This window comes from Bos taurus, chromosome 9, assembly GCF_002263795.3.
Source record: "Bos taurus isolate L1 Dominette 01449 registration number 42190680 breed Hereford chromosome 9, ARS-UCD2.0, whole genome shotgun sequence".
In the NCBI taxonomy this organism is placed as follows: Eukaryota; Metazoa; Chordata; class Mammalia; order Artiodactyla; family Bovidae; genus Bos; species Bos taurus.
Window position 1 is genome coordinate 62,238,438 of NC_037336.1, and position 26,312 is coordinate 62,264,749.

Genomic DNA, 26,312 nt, shown 5'->3' on the forward strand with positions numbered 1-26,312 from the left:
TGTCTTTCGATTTATTTTTTACCGTTCACAAGATATACACCAATATTGAGATAGTACAACTTCTGATATTAGCTTTTTATTCAAACCAGAACAATTTAGTTCTGTACGTCGTTCAAATCCTATTCATTTATAGGGTAAAGCTGGCTTTGCCGAATAAGTGGCTGCAAGCAGCTATCTGGAAAGGGCAACGCATAAAGTTCAATTCAAGGTTCCTGTAACCTGATAGTATCACTGTTCTCTCCTGCAATTCTAAATAGGTTCCAAAAATCTTAGTATTTCCTAGCCAGTCGATGTGACAGGTTTTGTTTCTGGCACTGTTTTAATCAGTCTTGAACTGTTAGGTTGGTTTCGTTTTCAAGTTCCCGGTTGGTAAATCACTGTGGGAGCGTACCACGATAACTACTACATGAATTTTAAAGCTTTTTCAAAACCTGCTTTCCCTACCGGTCGGCTTTCTTTTCTCCCACTCTCTCACGGGTTCGTTTTTCTCTTACCCCCAGTTCCTTTTACACTCAAGATGTGTAGGGGGATTTAAATTCCAATCCGGAACTCGGAATCGCTGGCCTTGAATGACGGGAGTCGTAGTTTTCGTGACTTCTCCCTAACCCCTTTTCACGCAGAGTCCTCCCTGCAGTAATAAACTACAACTCCCAGAATGCATGCTCGGGCTCCCGCCCCCCCGCTATGCGCACGCGCCCTGAGGCCGCAGGATTTGAATCGGCGGCGTTGTTATTGACGCCATATTGGGGCCGGCGGCGGGTGGAAGAGTCAGACAGTGCAGGGGGAAGCGGCTGGACGTGTTTGCTGGAGCTCCTGCCGCTGCCGCAGCCTCAATCTCGCCGCGTCGACCACCGCTCTCTAACTTCGGACGGTATTCGGGCGTCTTAGGAGCCGCGTTCTAGCCTCACATCTCACGAGGCTGTTATTGACTTCTGAAGGAACCGGTCTCCGCGCAGGAGCGCCTCAGGCGCGGCGCAAAGCCCGAACGGACGGCGGGGGCGGCCGGAGCGTCCCCGGGGGGAGCCGCGCCTGAGGAGGCGGAAGAGCCCCCCTGACGCGGCTAGCGTGAGCCGCCGCCACCTACCCTCCTGCTCTCGCCCCGGCCGGCCCGGGCCACTGCCCCTGCCGCGGAGGCGGCGGCAGCGGCTCTGCTCCCCTCGCCGGCGCTCCGCCAGCCGGCTTTCCGCTCTTGAGCCCGTCGGTTAGGCTCTCTTCGGGGCCCCGCTCTTCCCCGCTTCCTTCGCCCTCCCTTCCCTGACTCCACCCGAGCCCGGCGCCCCGGCCATGGCGTGCGGAGCCACTCTGAAACGGACTCTGGATTTCGACCCGCTGCTGAGCCCGGCGTCCCCGAAGCGGCGGCGATGTGCGCCATTGTCGGCGCCCACCTCTGCCGCCGCCACCCCGTCGTCGGCCGCCGCGGCCACCGCCGCTTCCTTCTCGGCCGCCGCCGCCTCGCCGCAGAAGTATCTCCGAATGGAGCCATCTCCCTTCGGCGATGTCTCCTCCCGTCTCACCACAGGTGGGACTCGGTCTTGCGGCCGCCCGTGGGGTGGGGGGCGAGGGATGAGCCCGCGGGACTGGGGGTACAGGAGGGCTCTCCGTCCTTAGCAGAGTCCTCGGCGGCCACACTTTTCTTAAGGAGCTCTTTCAGTGTCGGAGACACAATAGGAATAGCCTGATACCGGGGGAGGGGGCGGGGGTGGGGTGGGTAGGGATGGTGCCTTGCCGGGTATTGTGAGGTAGAGGAAGGTCTTTTTCTTTGGGCCGAATGACTGGAATCGAGCGTTTCCGTAGTCTGGAGAGCCCCAGCGGAAATGATCAGAGAGAGTGCTACACGGAAATCGAGGCAAACGAAGGGTCACACATTTCACCCGAATCTCGATGGCTGTCTTCCAGAATCGATAGGTTGCACCTATTAACTCTCGAACTGGGTGGTTTGAGGCTAGGCGGCCGCCCCTCTTCCAGTTCAGACATGGCTGATTTTAGTACGGAGCGGGTGGGGGTGGGGGAGGGATGTCACTGGGGCGAGATCTAGGCCTGTCATTAATCACCCACAAGAACGCCACTTTGGCTGAGTCAAGACCTGTTTCCTTAGCAGGGTCAACAACAAAGAAAATGCTCTTCCCAAATACTGTAATACGATCACACTATATATGTCTAGACCTTGAGAAACTTGAACTTTTAATGAAAAGCAAGTTGTATTGAAATTCGGGGCTGAGTAGTAGCTTTAGTTAAAAGTGCTTTATTTCTGCTCATGAAAGTACTTTGGAAGGAAAGGACTAGGCCTTGAAAATAATAAATCAACCCAAGATTCCAAGGGACTTCAGAATATTTTTGCTGTTCGTCTTGAAACATTTCCTGAAAGTGACTGGGCAGCTACCTCTTGACTGCTTTGTGCTGCGTTTGTGTCCTTTTTTTCCTGTACTTTGAAAATCCTTGTGTGCCCTGGCATAGTCTTAAGATAGGCTTATGTGGACTGGTAGTGTAAATGTTTCCTTTGTGCGTGTAGCATGCAAAGGTTTCATGTGTGAGCCTTTGGTGATAATAAGATCTGTAGACAAAGCCTTTTCATAGCTTGATTTACGTGTTTATCGTCAGCTTTAAAAAGAAAATCTATGGGCAGTATTTAACTCTACTGGTAACTTGATTTGGAATTGACATAAGTTTTGTTATTTTTCAGGTCATACTTTTAAAATATCTTTTTCCAAATATATGGGGAGATCCTCAAATGCCTGGGCTACCATCTTTTGCTGTTGGAACAGTGTCAAGAATGAGTTCCTGGGATTAATACTATTTTCAGAGTTTGTCTTTTTAGTGAAAGACTATCACTGAAAATTGAAATGATACTGTGGAATCTGTACTTAATAAGGCCACTTAAAAATAGCTCTAGCTAACCAGCAGTAAATTTCATTCGAGGGGGTGAATTAATACAGTGTTATGTTTGGGAGTTAAAGTATATTGCAATGCTAAAATAGTCTTGAGCATATAAAGTAAGTCAGCTAGGGGCTATATTTGTCCTCACTATAAAGGGAATTAATTCAGAAAGAATTGTGATTCTTTGCAGATCTGTCATTTCGTTGATGTATTTGAAGCATTCACTAATGCAATTGACTCCACATTTTCTTATATTTCAGTTAAGTGGACCATTACTGTTAAAATAGTAAAATGACTGGAATTATTGAAATTGTTTAAGCCGGCTGATTCAAATTCACATTTTTCCAAAATATTGGTATGTTTCTTGTTTTTCAAGGTGTTTTTGACGTCTGCTGTAAGTTTGATCATATCCTGAATTCTAAAGTCACACACTAACTGGTATTTATTGATTCTCTGAAAAGTTTTTTTTCTAGCTATTTCAATTAGAGAACAGCAGTTAAAATTGATTAACTTTTGAGTTGCTAAGTTTTTAACTGTGGTCTTGGAATGACATTTTACATGTAATTTAATTTAGCCTTACGTTTACACGGCCAGTTTGGGGCTTGCTCTTGTATGGTTTTGGTAATGATGTCATAATGGGAGCTGCAGTGTTGTGCAGGTATCAAAGAGCTTCCCAGTTTTCATGTCCTCTACCTAATTTTTAAATTCCTATTTTAAAAGTGGTGATTCTTTAAACTTGTCTAGAGTGAATACCATATATCTTTAGCAGAAATAAGTAGCTAGTATTGGAAATGGAAAGCAACTTACCAAAATGAAATTGACTGGGGCTCTATGGAAGTTCTTTGTTTTCATTTCTGTGGGTTCAAATATAATTTAAACAATTTACAACTAGACTACTGAAGTGCAGTTTTTTTCAGAGCATGTGTATAATTTGTTATGAATTTACTTTTGTTCTCTGGATATATTTATATATGTGTTTTCTGATATGTTGCTGAAGTCATGTTGTCACTTCAGGAACTGGGTATCTTTTAAACTCTAGCTTTGTTTTTTTTGGTTGTTAGTCATCTCAGGAAGGTTTGACTTGATGACTGTTATTTAAATCAATATTTTTCAAACTATTGCAACTTAATAGGACAAAGGTAAGAACTGGCAAATAAAGTTTTATTGGAACACAACCATGCTCTTTTTTTTTTTTTTTTTGAAGTATTGTCCATATCCCTTTACAACAGAAGGGTCAAGTAATTGCGATAGAGATTGTGTTTTCCCGAAGATCAAATATTTGCTGTCTGGTTCTTTTCAGAAAACGTTTGTCCAGTCCTCGTTGAGGGTGTTGGCAGTGAGGTTTGTAGTAATCTCAGGATGTGGAAAAAGAAAAGTGCATGATAACTGGAGATGGGGAGTGGCGGGAACCATTTGCTGTGGTTGGAAAAATGAATGCCTCTACTTAGCTTTATTAGTACTCATCCTGGCAAGTTTATTGAAAACTGATTTCTAAGAGTTGTATCCTTGTTGATTGGTTTTTGAAACCTCTCAATATTGTCACTTAGCGAAAAGATTATCATGACGTTCCCTAGAGCAAACATATTTTAATAAAATCAAAATATATGAGACTGTCAATCAAATCCAACACATTATTATTCATAATTGTGTAGTGAATGAATGAGTGGCTGAATGAAGTGATCCTTCTGTGAACTCAACCTATTTGTGAATTTGCTAGACAGGTTTATACACATCATTTGACTTGTTACTATTGCTCTAGTCTGCCTTAGGAATTGAGTTGGATGAAGAGTTAAATTCCTTTGTAAAAGCTCATTGTATTTGCTGGAAACTTGCCATTAAGAATGGAAATTGCAGCTTGTGAATGGGGAAGGGTTTACAGGAACTTAGATTGTTCTGTAGACATTGATGCATGCCTGCAAATGGAGACACCAGCTGGCTTAAATGAAGTATAAATGGTTCTACACAAACAAATGAGATGTCTGTTGGAGGAGGCAACATTTCACTTCAGATGTCATTTATATTGAGCCAGAAGTGTTTTTAATATTTTGTGGTTATTTAGACAGCTGTTAGGTTGCTTCTAGTTTCTCAGTGGATTTGGCAAATAAACTGTTTTTAATGGTCTTTGTACTTTGGATTTTAAACCTGATATTTTATTTAGGACTGTGTATGTAGCTGCAGTTATTTAATAGTTCTGTGAATTATGCATTTAAGAATCATGTAAGTCTATAAGCCATTAAAAGCAGAGTGCAGTTGTATTCATTATTAAGCTATTTTGTTTTGAAAGTAGAAAAATGAAAGCTTATCTTGAGCACAGAAACACATAGTGTAAACATGTCTAGATCAGAGAAGAGATTTGCTAACTCTTTGTTAGGTGAAAATGCTCCAATGTAAAGGAGAATAATAAAATTTCCTCAGTTTTCTTGAATGGCTTTATAGGAAAAAGAATATATTGTATATTACTCAGATAGGCCTTTCCTAAGTGTTTAGATAGACAGGAAGACAGTGATAGAAATGCTTTAGTTTTGAAAGGTTGAGAAAGAGGCTCATTGGAAGTGCCCATTTTTGTGTATTTTTCTTCTTTGAAAAGAAACCTTTAATGATTCTTCCACTTAAAGAAAAATGCATAATGATAGCATAGGTTAAGTTTGGACCTCTTGGGTAGTTGGTTCACGAAACAAGAAACAAATGGTATTGGGTCTTTTCAAGTGCCCGTAAGTGAATTGTTTACAAGGTTGAGTCGTGTCTGACTCTGCAGCCTCATGGACTGTAGCCCACCAGGACCCTCTGTCCATGGGATTTTCAAGGTGGAGTCGTGTCTGACTCTGCAGCCTCATGGACTGTAGCCCACCAGGACCCTCTGTCCATGGGATTTTCCAGGCAAGAATACTGGAGTGGGTTGCTATGCCCTCCTCCATTCCCAACCCTGGTTTCAAACCTGCATCTCCTACCTTGGCAAGTGGATTCTTTACCACTGAGCCACCTGGGAAGCCCCATAGGTGAATTAACCAGCAACTTACAGTCTTTGCTAGTACTTAGTAGCACTAACAGTTACTACTGCTAACCCTCTGCTGGTACAGAATGCTGTCTATGCATATGTAAAACCACAATGCATTTCCTGACTTTGAGAAGACTGCCTACTTTCAGAAAAGTATGAAGAGTGGAATACTTGTTAAAGCCTATATGAACCTGTCTGGCATCTGCAGATGGTGAAGAGGTCTTCATAAATGACCTTAGTTTAAGAGATGCATCTTCAATTTTACTACTGAGCATAGGACTTCTAGAACTCAGCAGCTTACCATTGTTTCTCAACTTTCTAAACACACCTGAGAAATATGAGTGGCAGTTTTGTAGCAAAGACTGTTAGTGAAAAGGAATGTCCTCTGAATTTTGAGAGGATAGGTGGGACTTGTCTAGTTTGAGAATTACCTGCTATATCTTCTCAGTTAATGTCTTATACAGAGTTTTAAAATATCTACTAAATGTATTTGTTGAATTAAGGTTTGGGCAGTTTTAAGAAAAAAATATAATTTCACTTCTCCTTCTGTGACAATAAAGCCACAATATGTGACAACATTTTTAAAAACTGTGACTCAGATGAGTAGTAACAAGAAATATAGTATTTATTTTAAAGACTTCAAATAGTATTTTGAGGCTCTTGAAGTGCACCAAAAGTATTCCTTCATGTTTCTGAATAGTGATGATAAACATGGTTATGCTGCTTCTGCTAAGTCACTTCAGTCGTGTCTGACTCTCTGTGACCCCATAGACGGCAACCCTACCAGGCTCCCCCGTCCCTGGGATTCTCCAGGCAAGAACACTGGAGTGGGTTGCCATTTCCTTCTCCATTGCATGAAAGTTAAAAGTGAAAGTGAAGTTGCTCAGTAGTGTCCAACTCTTCCTGACCCCATGGACTGTAGCCTACCAGGCTCCTCCATCCATGGGATTTTCCAGGCAAGAGTACGGGAGTGGGTTGCCATTTCCTTCTCCACATGGTTATGTGTATTACAATATTTGAAATAGCCCCATTTACAAGGATTTTACCATTTTCAAAGATTTTACATGATTTTTAGGACTAATAATTTGTACTATGAAGTTCTGAGCTTTCATTTCTAAAGGAATTGAATGATTTAAGTTAAAACAATTTTTTTTTGATGGGAAGATACTACAATTATAATTGAGCAGGGAGAGAATCCTTGCAGGTAAATTAAAATTCTAGTGTCAGCTTTGATATTTATTTTGAGCCCTTTGATCACAGTTTTGCATTGTGCCAGATTGTATAATCTTTCTTGTGATGATAGGTTTTTGGGGGTAGTGGTAGTGGTTTTTATTCTTCCAGCGCTAGAAAAATAGCTCACAATATGCTTGTAGTTTGTCTTAGAGTATAACTGCTTTCTTCTCTTTACAAACTGTAAGTCACTAATTTTTATATGTCAGATATCATAGATCATCCTGAAGTATAAATGCTTTACACCATTTTGATTTTATTAAACCTATGATTTTTTTTTTCAGTAATGCAATTTTTGAACTTGACTGTATTTTTAAGTTCTCTGTTCATGTACGTGGATTTTCTTACCATGTATTTTTAAATTCTCTATTCATGTACCTGGATTTTCTTACCATTATTAAAAAATGTAAGTACTTTCTCTGAAAGTGACTTACTCAAGTTTTTGTGAACCTCCTTTGAGTTTCAGATTCTAGGCTGGTTAGGCAAAGAAAAGACAGTCTCTGGGTACTGACAAGAGTTGCAACTGCTGGTACTTATAAAACTATCTAAACATGAAGAAAAATACCATAAACTTTATGGTTTATCAAATACCTATTTTAATTCTCTGTGGACAGTTGTCCATATTAGCATTATTTTCACCTTTGACAGCCTGAGCATTGAAATTGGCTTACTGATTACATCACACTTTTACTACTGAAGCTTATTTATTGACTGTTTCTGAAATTGTTTTAGTCTGTAGTGTACATTCAGACTTTGGTTTAGTATTTATTTTCATTTCCCTTAATGTTAATTCTTAGAAAACTCCCTCTAAAAATCGAACTAAACGGAGGAAGTTTGGAGAGAGGGACCTGGAAGAGTTGCTTTTCTTTCTTTTCTTTTTTTTAAAAAGCACAGCATCATTGAACTGATGTAGCAGTTTAATAGAATGGGAGTAGAATTTGAAAGGTTGCAGAAAGCCAGCTTTTCAAACATTACTTTCCTTGAACTTTGCCTTTTGTTACAAAAGATTGCCTTGTTCCTAATGCTGATGCATAATTCTCTGGAAGAAAAACTTTTCTAAGCAGTATAATTGGTTAAAACTGTAGGAGGTTTTAGGTGGTTGTGACAGATGGGGGAACCTGATCCATAGCTCAGGGTGAAATAGTACATTATCAGAGGCTGTTCTTGTACTCAGCATGTGTGGTAATGCTGACTTGTCAGTTTGGAATAATTCCTAACTGTTGAAACACCAATATATCATTCTAGTTAGTTACAGATGCCTATCCTCAGAGGAAGCAGTTTAAAGACACTTGAAGCATCCCTTGTATAAATATCTGAATGTAATACAAACATTTCTTACAATTAACCTGTTACAGTCAATGATTGTATTTGCAGGGTTCTAAGTAGATGAAAATTATGTGCCAAAAGCTTACTACCTTAACAGTCATAGAGTTTGATGTTTCATTGTGTGAAGTATTAGTAGTACATGGCGGTGGATCCCTCTATTCTAACTGACATTCTGTTTTCTGATTTATTTTCACTTCAGGTACTCATAGAATATTGACTAGGTGTACCAATATGATACTGGAGAGGGTAGTAGATGTTAAGAGGTTAGGCCCTGAGATCAGGCTTCAGTTCAGTTTAGTCCCTCAGTCGTGTCCGACTCTTTGCGACCCCATGGACTGCAGCAAGCTAGGCCTCCCTGTCCATCACCAACTCCCAGAGTTTACTTCTCCTGCCTTCAATCTTTCCCAGCATCAGGGTCTTTTCCAGTGAGTCAGTTCTTCACATCAGGTGGCCAAAGTACTGGAGTTTCAGTTTCCGCATCAGTCCTTCCAGTGAATGCTCAGGACTGATTTCCTTTATGTTTTTGTGCTTTAGGATGGACTGGTTTGCTCTCCTTGCAGTCCAAGGGACTCTTCAAGAGTCTTCTCCAACACCATAGTTCAAAAACACCAATTCTTCAGCGCTCAGCTTTCTTTACAGTCCAACTCTCACATCCATACAAGACTACTGGAGAATCCAAAGCTTTGACTAGATGGACCTTTGTTGGCAAAGTAATTGTCTCTGCTTTTTAATATGCTGTCTAGGTTGGTCTAACTTCTTTCCCAAGGAGCAAGCATCTTTTAATTTCATGGCTGTAGTCACCATCTGCAGTGATTTTGGAGCCCCCCAAATCAACTCTCTGTTTCCATTGCTTTCCCATCTATTTGCCATGAAGTGATGGGACCAGATGCCATGATCTTAGTTTTCTGAATGTTGAGCTTTAAGCCAACTTTTTCACTCTCCTCTATCACTTTCATCAAGAGGCTCTTTAGTTCTTCGCTTTCTGCCATGAGGGTGGAGTCATCTGCATATCTGAGGTTATTGATATTTCTCCCAGCTTGATTCCAGCTTGTGCTTCATCCAGCCCAGCGTTTCTCTTGATGTACTCTGCGTATAAGTTAAAATAAGGCTTGGGTTTGCCTTATTCCAGCTGTATGACCTTTCAGAAGACATTGCAGTAAAGCCTCATTTTCCTCATCTGTATGCACTTGATAGTAGTATCTGCCTTCTGGGGATGTCATGAGAATTAAGAGCATTTCCTGCCCCTGAGTACTGGCGATAGTTACAGTTGGGCAACCTCAAATGGGACTTTTTACATTGTCCAGCAGTCCTGCCATTTATTTAGTGAATAACCTTGCCTTTTACTTGTACTTCATGGAAAAAATAGAGGCCAGCAAATGGCAGTGTCTTAATTTTCCCAGTACCTACTCTACCAGTGTTTTTGCATATTTTGTTTTTAGTATCACTGGGGAAGATTAAATGAGATAATTAAAGCCCTTTACATAGTGAAGGAAGGATCCCACTTGTCTCCAGAGGAACCTTAACCTCTGGTTTTTGTCTGTCAACCAGATCTTTGCTTTTGGCTTGAAATAGTGTCAAGCCTCCCATTATAAAGGAAATGAAGCATCCTTATTTTTCCTCCAGCAGGCATCCAGATTCCTCCATTTCAAAACTAGATTCAAAGAGGTTTCAGTCTGCTTAATTCCACTGGGCTCTCAACTTACTCCTAGTATATTTGTACCTTCTGAGGCTTTTGTCAAGCCAGTGATGACTTCCATGGCACACAATCAATCCTCATCTTGTTTGACCGTCCTTATAGCATTTACACTGCTGACACTCCCTTCTTTTTGAAATATCTTGTGTATTTTAACTATGACAGCAAACTGTTTTCTTCTACTTTTCCAGCTGTTTTTTGGTCTTCATCTGGCCATGAGTTCGTTAGTTCTAGATTCATTCAGCTCCACTCCTGGCTGGCTTAATAGTTCCTTTAAGTGTATATACCTATATATATACACATAGGCATATATATATATATAAAGCAGAAATCAAAAAGCAAACGTGTTTATTCACTATCAGTCACATAATGAACATAGTGATTATGTTAATGTCATGTGATGAATCTCCTTAAGTAGGGCCAGTGAAGTTTAAATTGATTTACAAGGTATTTTCATGCTTGGGAAGTATATGTGTTAGAATTATAAAAGCCATCCAGGTGAGAGTGGCAACATAAATTAGATCATCCTTAATGTTTTTGTGCTTGTAATAATCTCAGCTGCTACTGCTTTCCTTCTCTTCCTCTCCCATTTCCTGGTATGTCCAATAATACATAAACCAAACACTTTTCTTTTTAATTGCCAGTAGAGTTATTTTAAGCAGGGGATAGAAACTTAAATGTCCATAGTTCCAGGCAAGTAATGATTGAAATAAACAAGATGGGGACTTGTGAATTCCAGTCTTGCTCCTGACCTGCTGCAATGCCTGGAAACTCATTAGAAAATGCTTAACCCAGGCTCCATCCTTTATAGGGTTCATTTTAACAGAGTCCCTAGGTGATTTGTGTGTGTGTTAAAGTTTTAGAAGCACTTGAGAACTTACACCCAAAAGGCAGCAGCCACTCTGAACTGAACTATGCCACACAGTCCAATACCCACCCCCAGCCACTCCCTCCCCATCAACAGTAGCCAGAAATCTGATCATTCAACTTTTGAATGTTGGCCACATTGTTTTGAAAAAAGTTCAGGCCAGACATGTCTTTGGACTCCATTTAATTCATGAATCATCAGTTTGCAACCTCTGGTTTCCAGATATGCTGTATCTCAGTATTTATGTGTGTAAGTGTGTTTTGGGGGCCCTGATAAGTTGTTATGAGAAACAGGTTAGTTGTTTAGCTTGATTGTGTTGCCCTACAGTCCTCCTCAAGGAGCCTGCTCTTTATCCTTCCAGACCTTATCTTGTTTTGATGGCCCATGGTTATTTGAAATAGAAGCTGAAACTTGGCACTAAATGTTTTCCACAGCTTGCATATTTTGTTTTGGATAGTTCAGTTTCCTCTTTCTCTTCACCATTTACTTCTTTCATTTTTTGTTCTTATTACTCTCTTTCTAGCTTGTAAGCTACTTGAGAAGATAGTAAAGAAGTAAACAACAAAAGCATCATGGTTAGCACATAGAATCTAATGTAATATAAAATAGAGGTATGAAACTGCATGTGTATCGGGGAGGCGCTACCTGCTGACTGAGCATGGTTTGGATTCTTTGCATTAGTGACTTCCATTGTGCATTTAACTTGTAATTTATACTTAGACCTGAAGAATTTAATAAATTGAGCCATTTACTTCAAATAAGTAATTACTGTGTGGTACCAGTGAAGTAATAGAATTTGACCTGTACTAATTATAGTTATCCTTCTTCTTGTAGGGGATAAATGGATGACTCTAATGCAGTGAAATATAATGTAAATTTAGAATCTGAGTCAGTTGCCTTTAAAATACTGTAGCCAATACTCTGGTGTTTATATAAATATATGCAGCTATATTATGCTTATTAGGATTCATGGTAATCCAAACAGAAGTTAAAACTGTAGATATACCTTGATAATCTTCTGTTAAAATTTGGTTTCAGGTTCCTTTAACATATCAATAATTGTAAAGTAAATTTAAAATGCCATCAGCTCATTTTTTTAAATTGGATAGCTCTTGACTGGATAAGAATATTATCCTTAAGGTTCCCTTAAAGGAGTGCTTAAGAACTATGCTAGTTTCTGATCAGATGATCTAGGAGAATAATTGAAATTACAAAGATGGGTCTCCATAGCAACTCTGAATTGTCTGCTTGATAAATTAAAATACAGACATGGCAGTGTCTGTAGTTCAGAGCTCTAGATTTGGTCTGTTATTTTATTTGGAACAGTTTCAGTTTTAGGTCTTAATAGCTACTGCAGGTTTTCTGTACTTAATTGTGTACAGATTTTCCATTTCATTTGTGTTCCTCCCTAGATCTGACAGGCTTTCAAGATTTATTTCATTTTTAATCTCATTGTTTGAGTTAATCTGTTTAGATGAACTTTTAGCTTGTTTCTTTCCAAAGGTACTCCACAGAGAAATTAGCATGTAAGGTGAAGATAAACGGGGCTTTCATACCTGAATTTGAAACTGTTAATGTTTGATCTAGTAACTATGTCAGTAGGAAAACAGGAAGTCCATACAGGTCTGGAGCAAAAATATTTAGTTTCATGTATCACCAATTTTTAGACATCTTATAGTTATGGGCTCTACTCTAGAAAGATACTTGATGATGACCCTGCACCCCCATCCCCCATTTCGAGATTCTCCTTTAAACACATTTCTAATTGCTTCTAATTCCATTTTCCCTTCACTCTCAGTCCTATCTTGATGCTATTTCTTTTACCATCATTAGCAGCTTTTTTTTTTTTTAATCCCTGCTTTCTCCTGTTTATATTGTTGACCTTGTTCATTGTGTCCAGGGTTTTTAAAGTAGTCGTTGGCAACTAAGATGAGTAAACAGGCTTTATTGTCTCAGGCCAGGCCTTTTCTTTTCACATTTACCTAGGTTTTTTGCTTATATATATATATTTCAGATATTCCAAAGGAATAGGCTCATTGATAATCTGCTTATTACAGAGAATTTCTTTAGCAACCTCAGTGATATTTACTAGATTTGGGAATGAAAATGCCCTTAGTCATAAATCTGCTAATACTGACTTTCACTTAACCTAATAAGTGCAAAAAGTCTTAATATTTTACAGTTAACCTTCGAACAATGTGGGCTTGAAGTGACAGGTCCATTTATGTGGATTTTTTTCACTAGTAAATAAAATAGTAAATACACGATCTAAAGGTGGTTAAATCCAAGGATGTGGAACCCTGCTGATGTAGAGGAACCATATCCTTGGATACAGGGTCAAACTACAAGTTACATGGACTTTCAACAGCAGGAATTCTGCACCCTGAAAATCCCCATGTTGTTCAAGATAAAAGTATATGTAAGAACAAGGGTGATGTAGTTTTAAGGATTTTGGAAAGGGATATACTACAACCATTTGAGTGTAGATTGTCTGAAAATACATATTTTGCTCTGTGATTTGCTGCGAATTTAATCTATGCTTCACAAACCAAATATGAAGTCTGCATGATTAAAACTGGAATGTGCAACTGATAATGTTAGTAAAGCTTCACTTTCTTTAATGGACTAGTAAATTTGTTGGCAACACAATGTCAGATGTTACATGTACTTGGAATATAATGTCATTTTAGATCCATAAGAGATGGCTAGATTTTAGTTTAAGATTAAGTGAATATAGGTACATTGTTGATGTATGTAAGGCCTTTATCTTGCTGATATGGAAGCAACTTAAGTTGACCAGATATGTAAATTGAACTTGTGAATTCTGGAATACTGAATCTGGGGAGATTTCTTGGTTATTGGCTTCAAAACTGCCTAGACCTCTGAACTGATGGAGATTGAACTTGAGGCTTGTATTACTAGTTAGCTGTTTGCTACTTTGTTGTTGTTGTTCAGTCACTCAGTGGTGTCAGGCTCTTTGTAACTCCATGGAGTGCAGCACACCAGGTTTCCCTGACTTTCACCACCTCCCAGAGTTTGCTCAAACTCATGTGCTTTAAGTCGGTGATGCCATCTAACCACCTCAGCCTCTGTCACCCTCTTCTCCAGCCCTCAATCTTTCCTACCATCAGAGTGGTGAGTCAGCTCTTCGCATCAGGTGGCCAAAATATTGGAACTTCAGCTTCAGCATCCGTCCTTCCAATGAATATTCATGGTTGATTTAGGAAAAACATCTACTTCTGCTTTATTGACTATGCTAAAGCCTTTGACTGTGTATTACAACAAACTGTGGGAAATTCTTCAAGATATGGAAATACCAGACCACTTGACCTGCCTCCTGAGAAATCTGTATGCAGGTCAGGAAGCAACAGTTAGAAGTAGACATGGAACAACAGACTGGTTACAAATCGGGAAAGGAGAATGTCAAGGCTATATATTGTCATCCTGCTTCTTTAACTTATATGCAGAGTACATCATGAGAAATGCTGGGCTGGATGAAGCACAAGATGGAATCAAGATTGCTGGGAGAAATATCAATAACCTCAGATATGCAGATGACTCCACCCTTATGCAGAAAGCGAAGAAGAACTAAAGAGCCTCTTGATGAAAGTGAAAGAGGAGAGTGAAAAGGTTGGCTTAAAGCTCAGTATTCAGAAAACTAAGATCATGGCATCTGGTCCCATCACTGATGGGGAAACAATGGAAACAGTGATAGAGTTGAATTTTGGGGGCTCCAAAATCATTGCAGATGGTGATTGCAGCCATGAAATTAAAAGATGCTTACTCCTTGGAAAAAAAGACCAACCGAGACAGCATATTAAAAAGCAGAGACATTACTTTGCCAACAAACGTCTAGTCAAAGCTTTGGTTTCTCCAGTAGTCATGTATGGATGTGAGAGTTGGACTGTGACGAAAGCTGAGTGCTGAAGAATTGATGCTTTTGAACTGTGGTGTTGGAGAAGACTTTTGAGAGTCCTTTGGACTGCAAGGAGATCCAACCGGTCCATCCTAAAAGAAGTTAGTCTTGAATTTTCATTGGGAAGGACCAATGCTGAAGCTGAAACTCCAATACTTTGGCCACCTGGTGCAAAGTACTGACTCATTTGAAAAGACCCTGATGCTGGGAGTGATTGAAGGTGGGAGGAGAAGGGGACGACAGAGGATGAGATGGCTGGATGGCATCACCGACTCAATGGACATGAGTTTGAATAAGCTCCGGGAGTTGGTGATGGACAGGGAAGCCTTGCGTGCTGCAGTCTCTGGGGTCACAAGGAGTCTGACATGACTGAGCCACTGAACTGACTGAACTGAAATTGGGCCATTCACTAAGTAACATTGTTGATCGCATGTTACCAGTATTAAAGCATCTTAAGAGCACAGTGAGGCTTAGATGACATAGTTCTATCTTAATAGGTATAAAAAGCAATGCTGTAGCATTCAGAATTCTTCAGCTCTGCCAAGTGTTGACAAAGATGTGGAGCACCTGGAACTCACATTGCTGGTGGGAATGCAAAACATACAGTTACTCTGGAAAATGGTTTGTCAATTTCTTAACCATATAATCAGTCCATCCAGTTCCACTCCTAGGTATTTACTTAAGCGAAATAAAACTTTGTCCACCTATGGGCTTGTACTTGGATATTCATAATAGCCCCCAGTTGGAAACGGTCCAAATGTCCACCAAAAGGAGAATGGATAAGGTGTGATATATACCGTATATACACAGTGGAATACTAATTAACAAAAAGGGATTACTTGTTGATGTAACATCATGTATGAATCTCAAAACCATTTTGCTGGGTGAAAGAAGACAAAAATCTACTCTTTAAGATAGCAGTTTTAGAAAACACAAAACTGACAGCAGAGAAAGTAGTGGCGGTAAAGGTGGTGACTGAGAACAGCTGGGGTGATAAAATTCTTTATTGTGGTTGTGGTGGTTCCAGAACTATGTATGCACTTGTCAGAACTCATCAAATTGTACTTTTAAATTGGTGAATTCATTTGTAAGTTGTGCCTTACAGGTCCTTAATAAAATCTCTTAAATTTTAGATAGTATGGAGATATATATAAAGCTAAATTTTTAAAAGTTTTACCATATATTTCTTCTCAGGCTAGAACTTGTTCATGACTTTCAAATGAACAAATTGTTACAGCTATTCTTTTGGTACATTTGGTTGTGCTTTGGGTGAAGCAAAAGGAAGAATAAGTAATCTTGAGAACAGTTTTGTCACCACACTGATCAAAGAATAAGTCACACAAAAGAAGTTAAAGCCAAATTACTTTGTGCTATTATATTTGAAGTCTTCGTGAGTAAGCTTTGAATGGTACTTTTGATCAGCATGATGGTAACTGAACATAAAATGATAAATGAGTGAAGCCTGCTATGAGATCGAAACATCATTATTTTAGAAACCTCTTAAAGAATTTTGCTACTGAAAGAGTTATTTTTTGAAAAAAGGATATGTGTGCCTGACCTGGTTGGTACAGGATGTTGCACTGGTTTTATTGGACACCTCTGAATCTTAGGAAGCGTGTTTCTCTTATGGTGCTTAGCTGTTTAGTAGATAGCTATTGCTATTTTATTTCACATTGGTAACTTTGTTTTAAATTACAATTTCACATAAATGGAAAAGGACTGAAAATGATGACCATGTTTAATATAAACAAATGATAGAACATTTTGAGAAATGTTACAGACTTTCAAACAACCATCCTGAGGTTAGTCATTCCAATGTGTGATTTTTGTATTCATGTATATTTAAAACAGATTGGTTTACACACAAAATTTTACATAAATGGACTCTTCACTAGATGTCTTTTGCAAGACATTTTTAAAATTTTTATTTTATTTGCAAGACTTTATTTTTTAATTGCTTTCTGGTTATAGTACTGAAACTGGCAGACTCTAAATGCTTAAGGGACTGATTGATACCCTTACAGTCTCTCTCTCAAAAGCTCTAAAAGTTCTTACTGGGGAAATTAAACTGAGAAAAGAGAAGTAAGATTTAAGTGTATACCTAAAAACACCTTCTAGTATTAACTTTTTCAAAAAAGGATTGTTTTCATTTTACATAAATCTTTAGCCTTCAGTTGCATTTCAGTTCATTTTAAAATTGCATCATTTTAGAATGGTGTGGAATTACACTCCATTATATTTACAAAACATTTTATTGCCTGTTATTTTTGTTTACTTTTGCTTTTGAGTCGGGAATAACAAGCTCCCTGGGATGTAGTTTCCCATGGATATCCTATGAATTTAAGAACTGTGGTGGTGGTAAGAAAGTCTGTTTGAAGGGAGTGGGAACCTCAGGGAGGGATTTTCTGAAGAGGCTGGCTAACTGTCACTATTTTGAATTAGAAGTCTTCTGAAACTTATCATACTGGCCTAAAGGATATGCTGCTTCTTTTTCATTCCTCATTTGATGGTCGTGGTTCAAGAGGGTGGCACTGTAGTGTAGTGGTTTTTAATTAATCATCTTTTAATGAGTGATGTACCAATCACTTTACATGGGTTTTTACCCCAAAGATATAGGACAGAACTTTGCTGCTAAGACTGTGATACTCATCAGTTCTGTTGAGCTTAATATTAATGGCCATGGCTGCTTAATGTATAATGGTTTTTTAGTTGACATCAACTCGGTCCTTTTGCTGACCTATTGCTGTCACCTCTCACTCTTGTGTACCTGTATTTTACATACTTCTCCCTGCTTCTAATTATTTATGGTCTTGGAAAAGCCTGTTTAATAGTTCTCTGTGTGGTGAATAAATGACCTTTGAGTCTGATACTCTTAGAATATGAGTGAAATACATGTTTCAGTTCAGACTCCCTTATCTTTACCATTGAATTAAAAACTTATTTTTAAACTAATGAGTGCTCAGAAAGAATGGCATTTTGGAATAGCTGGATTCCAGATGGTGTGTATGTGTTATTTCTGATTGAGTGTTCCCGTTATGCTGAAATGAATTCCTCCCAAAACATAAGTTTTCTAGATATTTGAAGAGAATATTTTCAGTAGAACCCAACCTATTTTTTAACTTGAAAGTGTTTGTCTTGCCAAATTTTGACTTTTTTTCTTCTAGAACAAATTCTGTACAACATAAAACAAGAGTATAAACGCATGCAGAAGAGAAGACATTTAGAAACTAGTTTTCAACAGACAGATCCATGTTGTACTTCTGATGCACAGCCACATGCATTTCTCCTCAGCGGACCAGCTTCACCAGGTAATAAAAGAAGTGATAAGTGTGAAAGGAATGTTACTTAGTATGGGAAAAAGGAAAACAAATTGCCTTTAGTCATCAAGCTCCTATTTCTCCTTGATTTTTGAAAAAACATTAATACAGGTAACTCATAATCTCTTAAAAATATGGTACAAAAAAGGTAATAGCCACTTGGATTCCCATGACTCAAAGACAGCCATCTGTAGGTAACATCCCTTAAGTGGACTTCCCCATAAATGCTATGATTCATAGCCTCTATTAAAGAAAAAAAAAAATACAGCCATATGCTTCTCTGTCAGGTATAGATATACTTTGCCTTGGCTAAATACTGCATTCTACGGATTTCCCATAATTATTTAATAATGATAGACTTGAGATTTCTCCTATTACCAAAAATGTCCCTGAACATGCACCCTCACACACACTTGTCTTTTAGGATAATGCCTAAAGGTTGATTATTTTGATGCTACATCTGTTTTTACCTACCTTTTATTGGAGAGGATAGTTTGCATATACACTTAAAATTTTCAGTCAGTTCAGTCGCTCGGTCCAGCTGTTCCAACCCCATGGACTGTAGCACACCAGGCTTCCCGTCCATCACCAATTCTGGAGCTTGCTCAAACTCATGTCCATCGAGTTGGTGATGGCCATCCAGCCATCTTATCCTCTGTCGTCCCCTTCTCCTGCCTTCAGTCTCTCCCAGCATCACAGTCTTTTCCAGTGACTCAGTTCTTCGCATCAGGTGGCCAAAGTGTTGGAGTTACAGCTTCAGCAGCAATTTTTCCAGTGAATATTTAGGACTGATTTCCTTTAGGATTGACTGGTTGATATCCGTGTTGTCCAAGGGACTCTCATGTGAAGGGGATAAGTTGGTGAAATTTGGTAAGGGGAGGTAAGGGTAGAGACAGGATTGTATCGTGGGAAAGCAAGCTCCTCTCATTTGTCAGTTTACTTCTTATAAGCTCAATTAACTGGCAGCCTCAGCAAAGCTGAGATTTTGAAAGTAAATAAAGATAGTTTGGTAGCTGTGGACTAAAGCTGGTATGCTTTATTCTTGTATATCAGTACACAAGAATTCTGGTATTCTGTCCAGCTGATGCTGGACACAGGACAAACATACTCAGTTAACTGGTCCCAGCCATCAAGTTAATAAAGAGCAGGTATAAAGAGGAATTGGGGCAGATAAACAGGACAAACAATTGATAGCAAATCTGTGTATTTCTGTTTATAGGATACTTGCAGCAGTGTTATCTTGAGTGACTGTCATAACCTGAGTTCTAAAAAATATTAATTTCAGATGTTCTTTTCAAGAAAAGAGGAATGATGTTTTTGGAAAATAAAAGTACCCTAAGTAAATACTTCAAGAGGAATGCATTCTGAAGAAATCTATCACTGTATAAGTGGCTGCTACATTAATAGTCTTTAAGGATGCTGAACTGTAAAATTTAATGTTGAATATTAGGAATATATTCTCAGTATTTATTTTTACAAAGTCTCTCGTGGCTAATAATTAATTTAAAACCAAAAAATTTATTGTTTGTATTTTGTTATTCTCTCAACTCACCTTCACATTTTCCCCCCTTATGTTTGATGGCATACATTTTGCTGTGTCTTTCCAAAGTTGTAAGCTGATAGGATTAAACCTGATTTAAGACTAGGGAAATACTGTGCTAAAGACTGATAGAAAAATGCTTTTATATGAGCACTAGAAATACTCACATGAAACCACCTCAGTTAGATGATGCTTTTCTATGATGCCTCTAAATCTGATGAGGTTTTTGTTCATGTTGTACATAGGGACTCCATCAGGAACATCCTCACCATTAAAAAAAGAACAGCCCTTATTCACTCTACGGCAGGTTGGGATGATCTGTGAACGTTTATTGAAAGAACGTGAGGAGAAAGTTCGAGAAGAATATGAAGAAATATTGAACACAAAACTTGCAGGTAAGAGATGAGTTTTAGAGTCTTTCCAGAAACTCATCCGAAGAAATGCATTCTTTCTCACATACATTTTACACATCAATTAAATTACCCCTTCTATACACTGGTAGGCATACTCTCTAAGAACCAGAGAATTTCATTTCAAGAAAGGAAATGAACTTGGCTATAGCTCATGGCCCTCCTTAGTGACTTTAAGAAATAGTATTTGTTAGCCATGTAGATGAGCAGCATTATTAGGAAACTAGATATTTCTTTTGATAATACCCTATGCTTTGGCTGTTTACAGAGAAGCCTGGAGGGCTACAGTTTGCTTGTGGGGTTTTTTTTTTTTTAAAACACTTGGTTGTTTAAGTTATTTTACTTTTCCAAACTTTGAACTTTTTTATCTTGTATTGGGGTATTAGCCGATTAACAATGTTTGAGGTAGTTTCAGGTGAAGAGTGAAGGGACTCAGCCATACATATACATGTATCCATTCTCCCCAAACCCCCCGCCTCCCATCTAAGCTGGCACATAACATTGAGCAGAGTTTCATGTGCTATACAATAGGGCCTTGTTGGTTATCCATTTTAACTATAGCAGTGTGTACATGACCTTTCCAAAGTCCCTAACTAACTCTTCTCTTCAGGCTTCCCTGGTAGTTGACAGTAACAAATCTGCCTGCAGTGCAGGATATGTGGGTTCAATCCTTGCATTGGGAAGATCCTCTGGAGAAGGAAATGGCAACCTGCTCCAGTTTTCTTGCTGAAAAATCCCATGAACAGAGGAGCCTGGCAGGCTACAGTCCATGGGATTGCAAAGAGTTGGACTTGACTGAGTGACTAACCCTTCCTTCCTTCTCAGCAATCATAAGTTCATTTTCTTAAGTCTGTGAGTCTCTCTGTTTTATAAGTTCATTTGTATTGTTTTTTTTTAAGATTCCAGATATATATAATTTCTCCTTCTCTGACTTCAGTTAGTATGACACTCTCTAGGTCCATCCATGTTGCTGCGAAGGACATTGTTTCACTTTTATTAATAGTTGAGTAATACTCCATTGTGTATATATATATACACCACATCTTCTTTATCCATTCCTCTGTCAGTGGACATTTAGGTGGTTTCCACGTCTTCTTGTAAACAGTGCTGCAGTGAATACTGGGGTGCATGTATCCTTTCAGATCACGTTTTTCTGCAGATATATGCCCATGAGTGGGATTGCAGGGTCATATGGTAGCTGTATTTTCACTTTTTTATGGAACCTCCAAACTGTTCTCCATAGTGGCTGTACCAATTTACATTTCACCAACAGTGTAGAAGGGTTCCCTTTTCTCCACATCTTCTAGCATGTTTTTTGGATTTTTTGATAATAGCCATTCTGACCACTGTGAGGTGATATTGTAGTTTTGATTTGCATTTCTCTAATAACTAGCCATGTTGAACATCTTTTCATGTGCATATTGGGCCATCTGTTTGTCCTCTTTGGAGAAATGTCTGTTCAGGTCTTCTGCCCATTTTGAGTGGATTGTTTGTTTTGATGCTGTTGTCATAAGCTGCTTGTAAATTTTGGAGATTAATTCTTTATCGGTCACATTGTTTGAAGAGGTTTTTGACTTTGTACCTTTCACGATAATTTTGGATCAATCTGAAGACTTGAAATTTAACTGGCACTGTGTACATAATTTTAACTGGCACTGTGTACATAATTTTATCAATCTGCTGCATTCTTTTAATTATCCAGAAAATTTTTTTCCATAAAATTTGATAATTTAAGTGTAGTAAATAAAATATGTGTGCTAACATAATCAGACTTTCCCCCCTGATTTTTAAGCCACAGATTTAATGGATATTGATATTGTAAACTTCATGCTTAGGGAGTTAGTGCTAATATAGGTAAGAGAATTTGTTAGTTATATAACATCTTTTTCTGTGGCATCTAATTAGGTTACAGGTGGATATTTGGATTAATTACATATTTTACTATGCTTTTTTGTCCTGTTTCCTCTCATTGCAGTACATTACCATTCATAGACTACTTATAATAATTTTCAGAGGAAAAATATCTTTACTTTTAATAAGAAATAAGCCCCACCCAGCTTATACATGAGGTTGTGTGATTTGAGCTGATGTGGGTTTCCTAAGCTCCATGCTCTTTCCATTTGAAAAGCTGTTACTATTGAGGTTGTGTGTCTAAGTGCCAAATAAGAATTATTTCACTATATATATATTGGACTTTTGAGTTTCTCTGGCCTTGAGAGATTAAGAGGGCATTTTTACAAATCATGTAATTGATAATTACCTCTATTTATAGAACAATATGATGCATTTGTGAAGTTTACACATGATCAGATAATGCGACGATATGGAGAACAGCCTGCTAGTTGTAAGTATTTCATCTTTGAACCAAATACAAGACAGTCTTATGGAGATGTTTGTTATAATTTATTATAATTATCTTCATACACAAGAGAACTTAACAGTATCAAGGAGAAAAAGTTTGGAGGAAATAAGCAGTAAAATTTTACTCAGGCTTATTACTTTTGCTTATTTAAATATCTAGGGCAGTATATTAGGGATGAAGCTTTGGCGTGTTTAAATTTTGATCTGAACTTTGCACTCATTTTCCTTTTCTCTCCCTTTAGATGTTTCATGAATCACGTTTTCTGCATTTATGGGCTGCCTTGTTCCTTGTTGAGTTGTTGCAAGAGGTCCCAATTATGACATGCAGCAATGCCAATACCCCTCTGTGAATACAGGTTATTTCAAGCTTTCGTCAGTGGCAACCACTCTTAGGCAGCAACCGGATTTGGAAATTTCCTTGATGTCAATACCACCCGGATATGGACCTTTGCTACCTGTATTAATGCCAGTGGCCTCATTTGCTGTATCATTACAATTTGGCTTCTATTAATATGTTTGGAAAGGATTAAAGCTGGTATTCTAAGAACATGCCCTTCACTGGTTGTGTAAATAAAACTGTAGAAAGACACTTCAGATGAAGTTAGTGTGATTTTAATTGTGCACTACAACCAAGCTATAACCAGTTGTTAATAATTTAGGATGTAATCCCAGGACATTATTAAGCAAATAGCCTACAGTGCTTCCTATGAACTAGTGGAGGAGGAGGGCATTTCTGTATTCCAGGACTTCTTGGGGTTTCAAATGGGTTTATATGATTTCCCTGTTGGGATTTTTTTTTTTTGGTAGTTTTTATTTATTCTATCAGTCTTTTTAACGAATGTTTATAGCTGCATTCCCCCCACCGTGTATCATTGTTTTACTGCCCTTGTAGTACTGGAATTTAGTTGGAAGAATAAACCATTTACTTCTAATCTGCTTGTTCTTAATGTACAGATGGGTAGTATTTGAATAAAGCCAGTGTTTTAAATGTAAGCATTTTCCAGGAATCAATTTTCTGATAAGATTTCAAAATCAGTCTTTTCATAAACTGAGTTCTGATTCCAAGTTGTCTCTCTTCTCATTGCATGATTGAAGGTTAGTTTTAACAGCTGTATACTTTAAAGGAAAATCTATGAAAGCGTCATTCAGTACATCTAATTCCCATTCCATATGTGCTTTCCAGACACAGCTTTCCTATAATGAAGTGACCAAAGAGTGCTTCAGTGAATTCTTTTAAATTCTATTAACATATTTCTACTAATTAAGTCATAAATATACTGGGATATGTTTATAATTGACCTAATTAGTAGAAGACAAAAAAGATTATTTTTCCTTTTTAACTTTAGTGATTATATTTCACCAAAATTATATTCTTTGTCTAAAACAAGGCCAAAAAGTGGTAGAGGGCCTTTGCAAGATCCTCAGGTAATCCATATGCCCATTAAGTGCTTTAGAAACGTTGGTATAGCAAGGGTGGCCATAAGGTGGATAATCCTACCTGGTTTTAATGGACTGACAGATTCTCAGCCTCAGCATTACTGACAATTGGGGCCAGATTCAATCTTTGTTGTGGGGAGACTACTGCATGTAGGATGTTTAGCAGCATCTCTGGCCTCTACCACTAGATGCCAGTAATGCCCTCCCCCAGTCCTGACAACCAAAAATGTGCCTCCAGATGCTGACAAATGTCAGGGCAGGGGGGTTAAAATTGTCCCCAGCTGAGAACCACTGGTCTAGTGGGACAGCATTTTAGAATGCAAGAGTAAGTAAAAATTATGGAGGAGTGAGGATAGAATGTAAATATGCTTTATCTCTTCTTCATTCCAAAATGAACATTCTTTTCATATAATAAGCACATGTGACTTTTCGTGTAGATTTAAAGTTTATAAACTGATCTGGTATAGAGGATATGCTATAAGGAAAACCAGTGCTGGCAGTCTGAATGGACCCTCAAATAACCTTTTAATTCTAGATTCAACTTTGGTCAAGAACAAAATTTCCCCCACAGCCAAATTTCTGCTTATCCACCTGACCCCAAAATTCTGTCTTATGGGCTGCTTCCTGATTTTAACTGATTTAGTGTGTGACGTAATTTCAGAAAATGAAAAATGTGGGCAACTTCTTGGATTTATTAACAGTTAAGATTTAGATGGACCCAGTAGGTGGCGATTAGTGGATACAAGCCTCACTTTGAATTCCCAAAAAGCTCTGAAATTGCTTCCAATAAGTACAGAATTTAGTCGGCCAACAGTCGTCATATTCTTTACAGTAAAAGGCCCTGCTGGTATTGAGCTGTACCCGGTTACTGTAATGTAACTAGGGTAAATCACTGGATATAATTTCCTGTATAGGAAAAACAGGCAATGTGAAAAAAATACAGTAAGTTTAAAAATATCAATGCTATCTTTGGCCTATGGCAAGAACTTACATCCTAAAGAAAATGGTTTCCAAATGAGACATTTATTGCATCAGCAACATTAACTGGAGCCCTTTACAGGTTCTACCCCTAGAGACTGCTTTAGAAGACTGAGGGGGGGTGAAGACTGTTGGAATCTGTTTGACATGTTCCCCAGCTGATCCAAGGTTGGAAATGATTGTATCCGCCTTTTTTGGGTTACTCCCTTACTTCAAAATTACACAGTAACTGCTGTTAGTAAGTGAATATCCTGCTAAAGCACCTGATGAGCCTGTCCCTGTCTACTCATAGATAGGGCTCCAGCAGTTATGTGCTCCTACCTTTGCCCCAGCTGGGGAGCATTAGCTCATTCAAAGGTAGGGCCAACAGTCCTCTCCTGCACCTATTTTCCTTTTATATCTAATTCTCATAAAAAACTTGACAAAAGACTAAGTCTTTTGATCCTATAATTCCTCTCTAGGTATTAACCTATTTTTGTGTTCTATAATCTTTAGAACAAAACTCGAGAATTTTCTAAACTTCTATTCTTCTCCCACTTTTTTGGTCAATTTTATTAGAAAATCAAAAGCTAAAAATACAGTCCAGCAATCCTCTTAAAGGGAACAATTATTCTGCCCTTTTTGCTTTGTATGTATATTGTTTAAGAACATGTAGCCCACCAGGCTCCTCTGTCCATGGGATTTCCCAACAAGACTGTTGGAGTGGGTTGTCCTTTTTCTGACCCACGGATTGAACCCGGGTCTCCTGCACTAGCAGGTGGACTCTTTTACCTCCTACTTAAAGGAATGCTTTCCTAATTTAACATCTAATCCATATTCAGGTTTTCCCATTTGTCCTCAAAATGTCTTTTGCAGGTTTTTTTCTCCCTAAAGCAGAATTCAATTAAGATTCTGACTTTCTGGAACAACTAAACTTGTCATCTTATTGAATATTTGTCATAATTAATGTCATTAACTCTTCTATTGCTTTAAACGTACTGTAATCTGGAAGTTAAGTCTAAAGCATTTATTAGTTTCATGTTAAAACTTCATGGTATAAGATGATGCTATGATCTCTGTTATTATATCACACAAAGTGCTATGATAGGTGATGCCTGCCAGGCTTTGTCTTCACTCTTCAGCCACTCATTAGCCACCAATATTTTGTGCATTGCTAAATCTAATCAACATTTGAAACACTTTGTTCAGTTGGTGGCAAGATACCACCACATTGGCCTGATTTTCTTTCCTTTGCTGGTTGCTGGCCTGGTCTTTTCTCCGAACTTTAAAGCATGTCTAGAGATGACCTGGGGCTCCTTGCCTCTAGTATCAACTCCTCAGTTGATGGCATCGCCATTCAGAAGCTTTTCAGAGAGTACTGAATTCCT

The 26,312-nt window shown here is 38.5% G+C and overlaps 1 protein-coding gene across 2 annotated transcripts; it reads left to right on the forward strand.

The window, feature by feature from the left end:
• Positions 1–740: 740 nt before the first annotated feature.
• AKIRIN2 (akirin 2) lies at positions 741–23,595 on the forward strand. Of its 2 annotated transcripts, NM_001110087.1 has the most exon segments (5): positions 752–1,519; positions 18,067–18,210; positions 20,005–20,154; positions 22,442–22,513; positions 22,773–23,595. In NM_001110087.1, coding segments are annotated over 5 exon segments (612 nt in total). In that variant the 5' UTR covers positions 752–1,284; the 3' UTR covers positions 22,784–23,595.
• Positions 23,596–26,312: the final 2,717 nt, after the last annotated feature.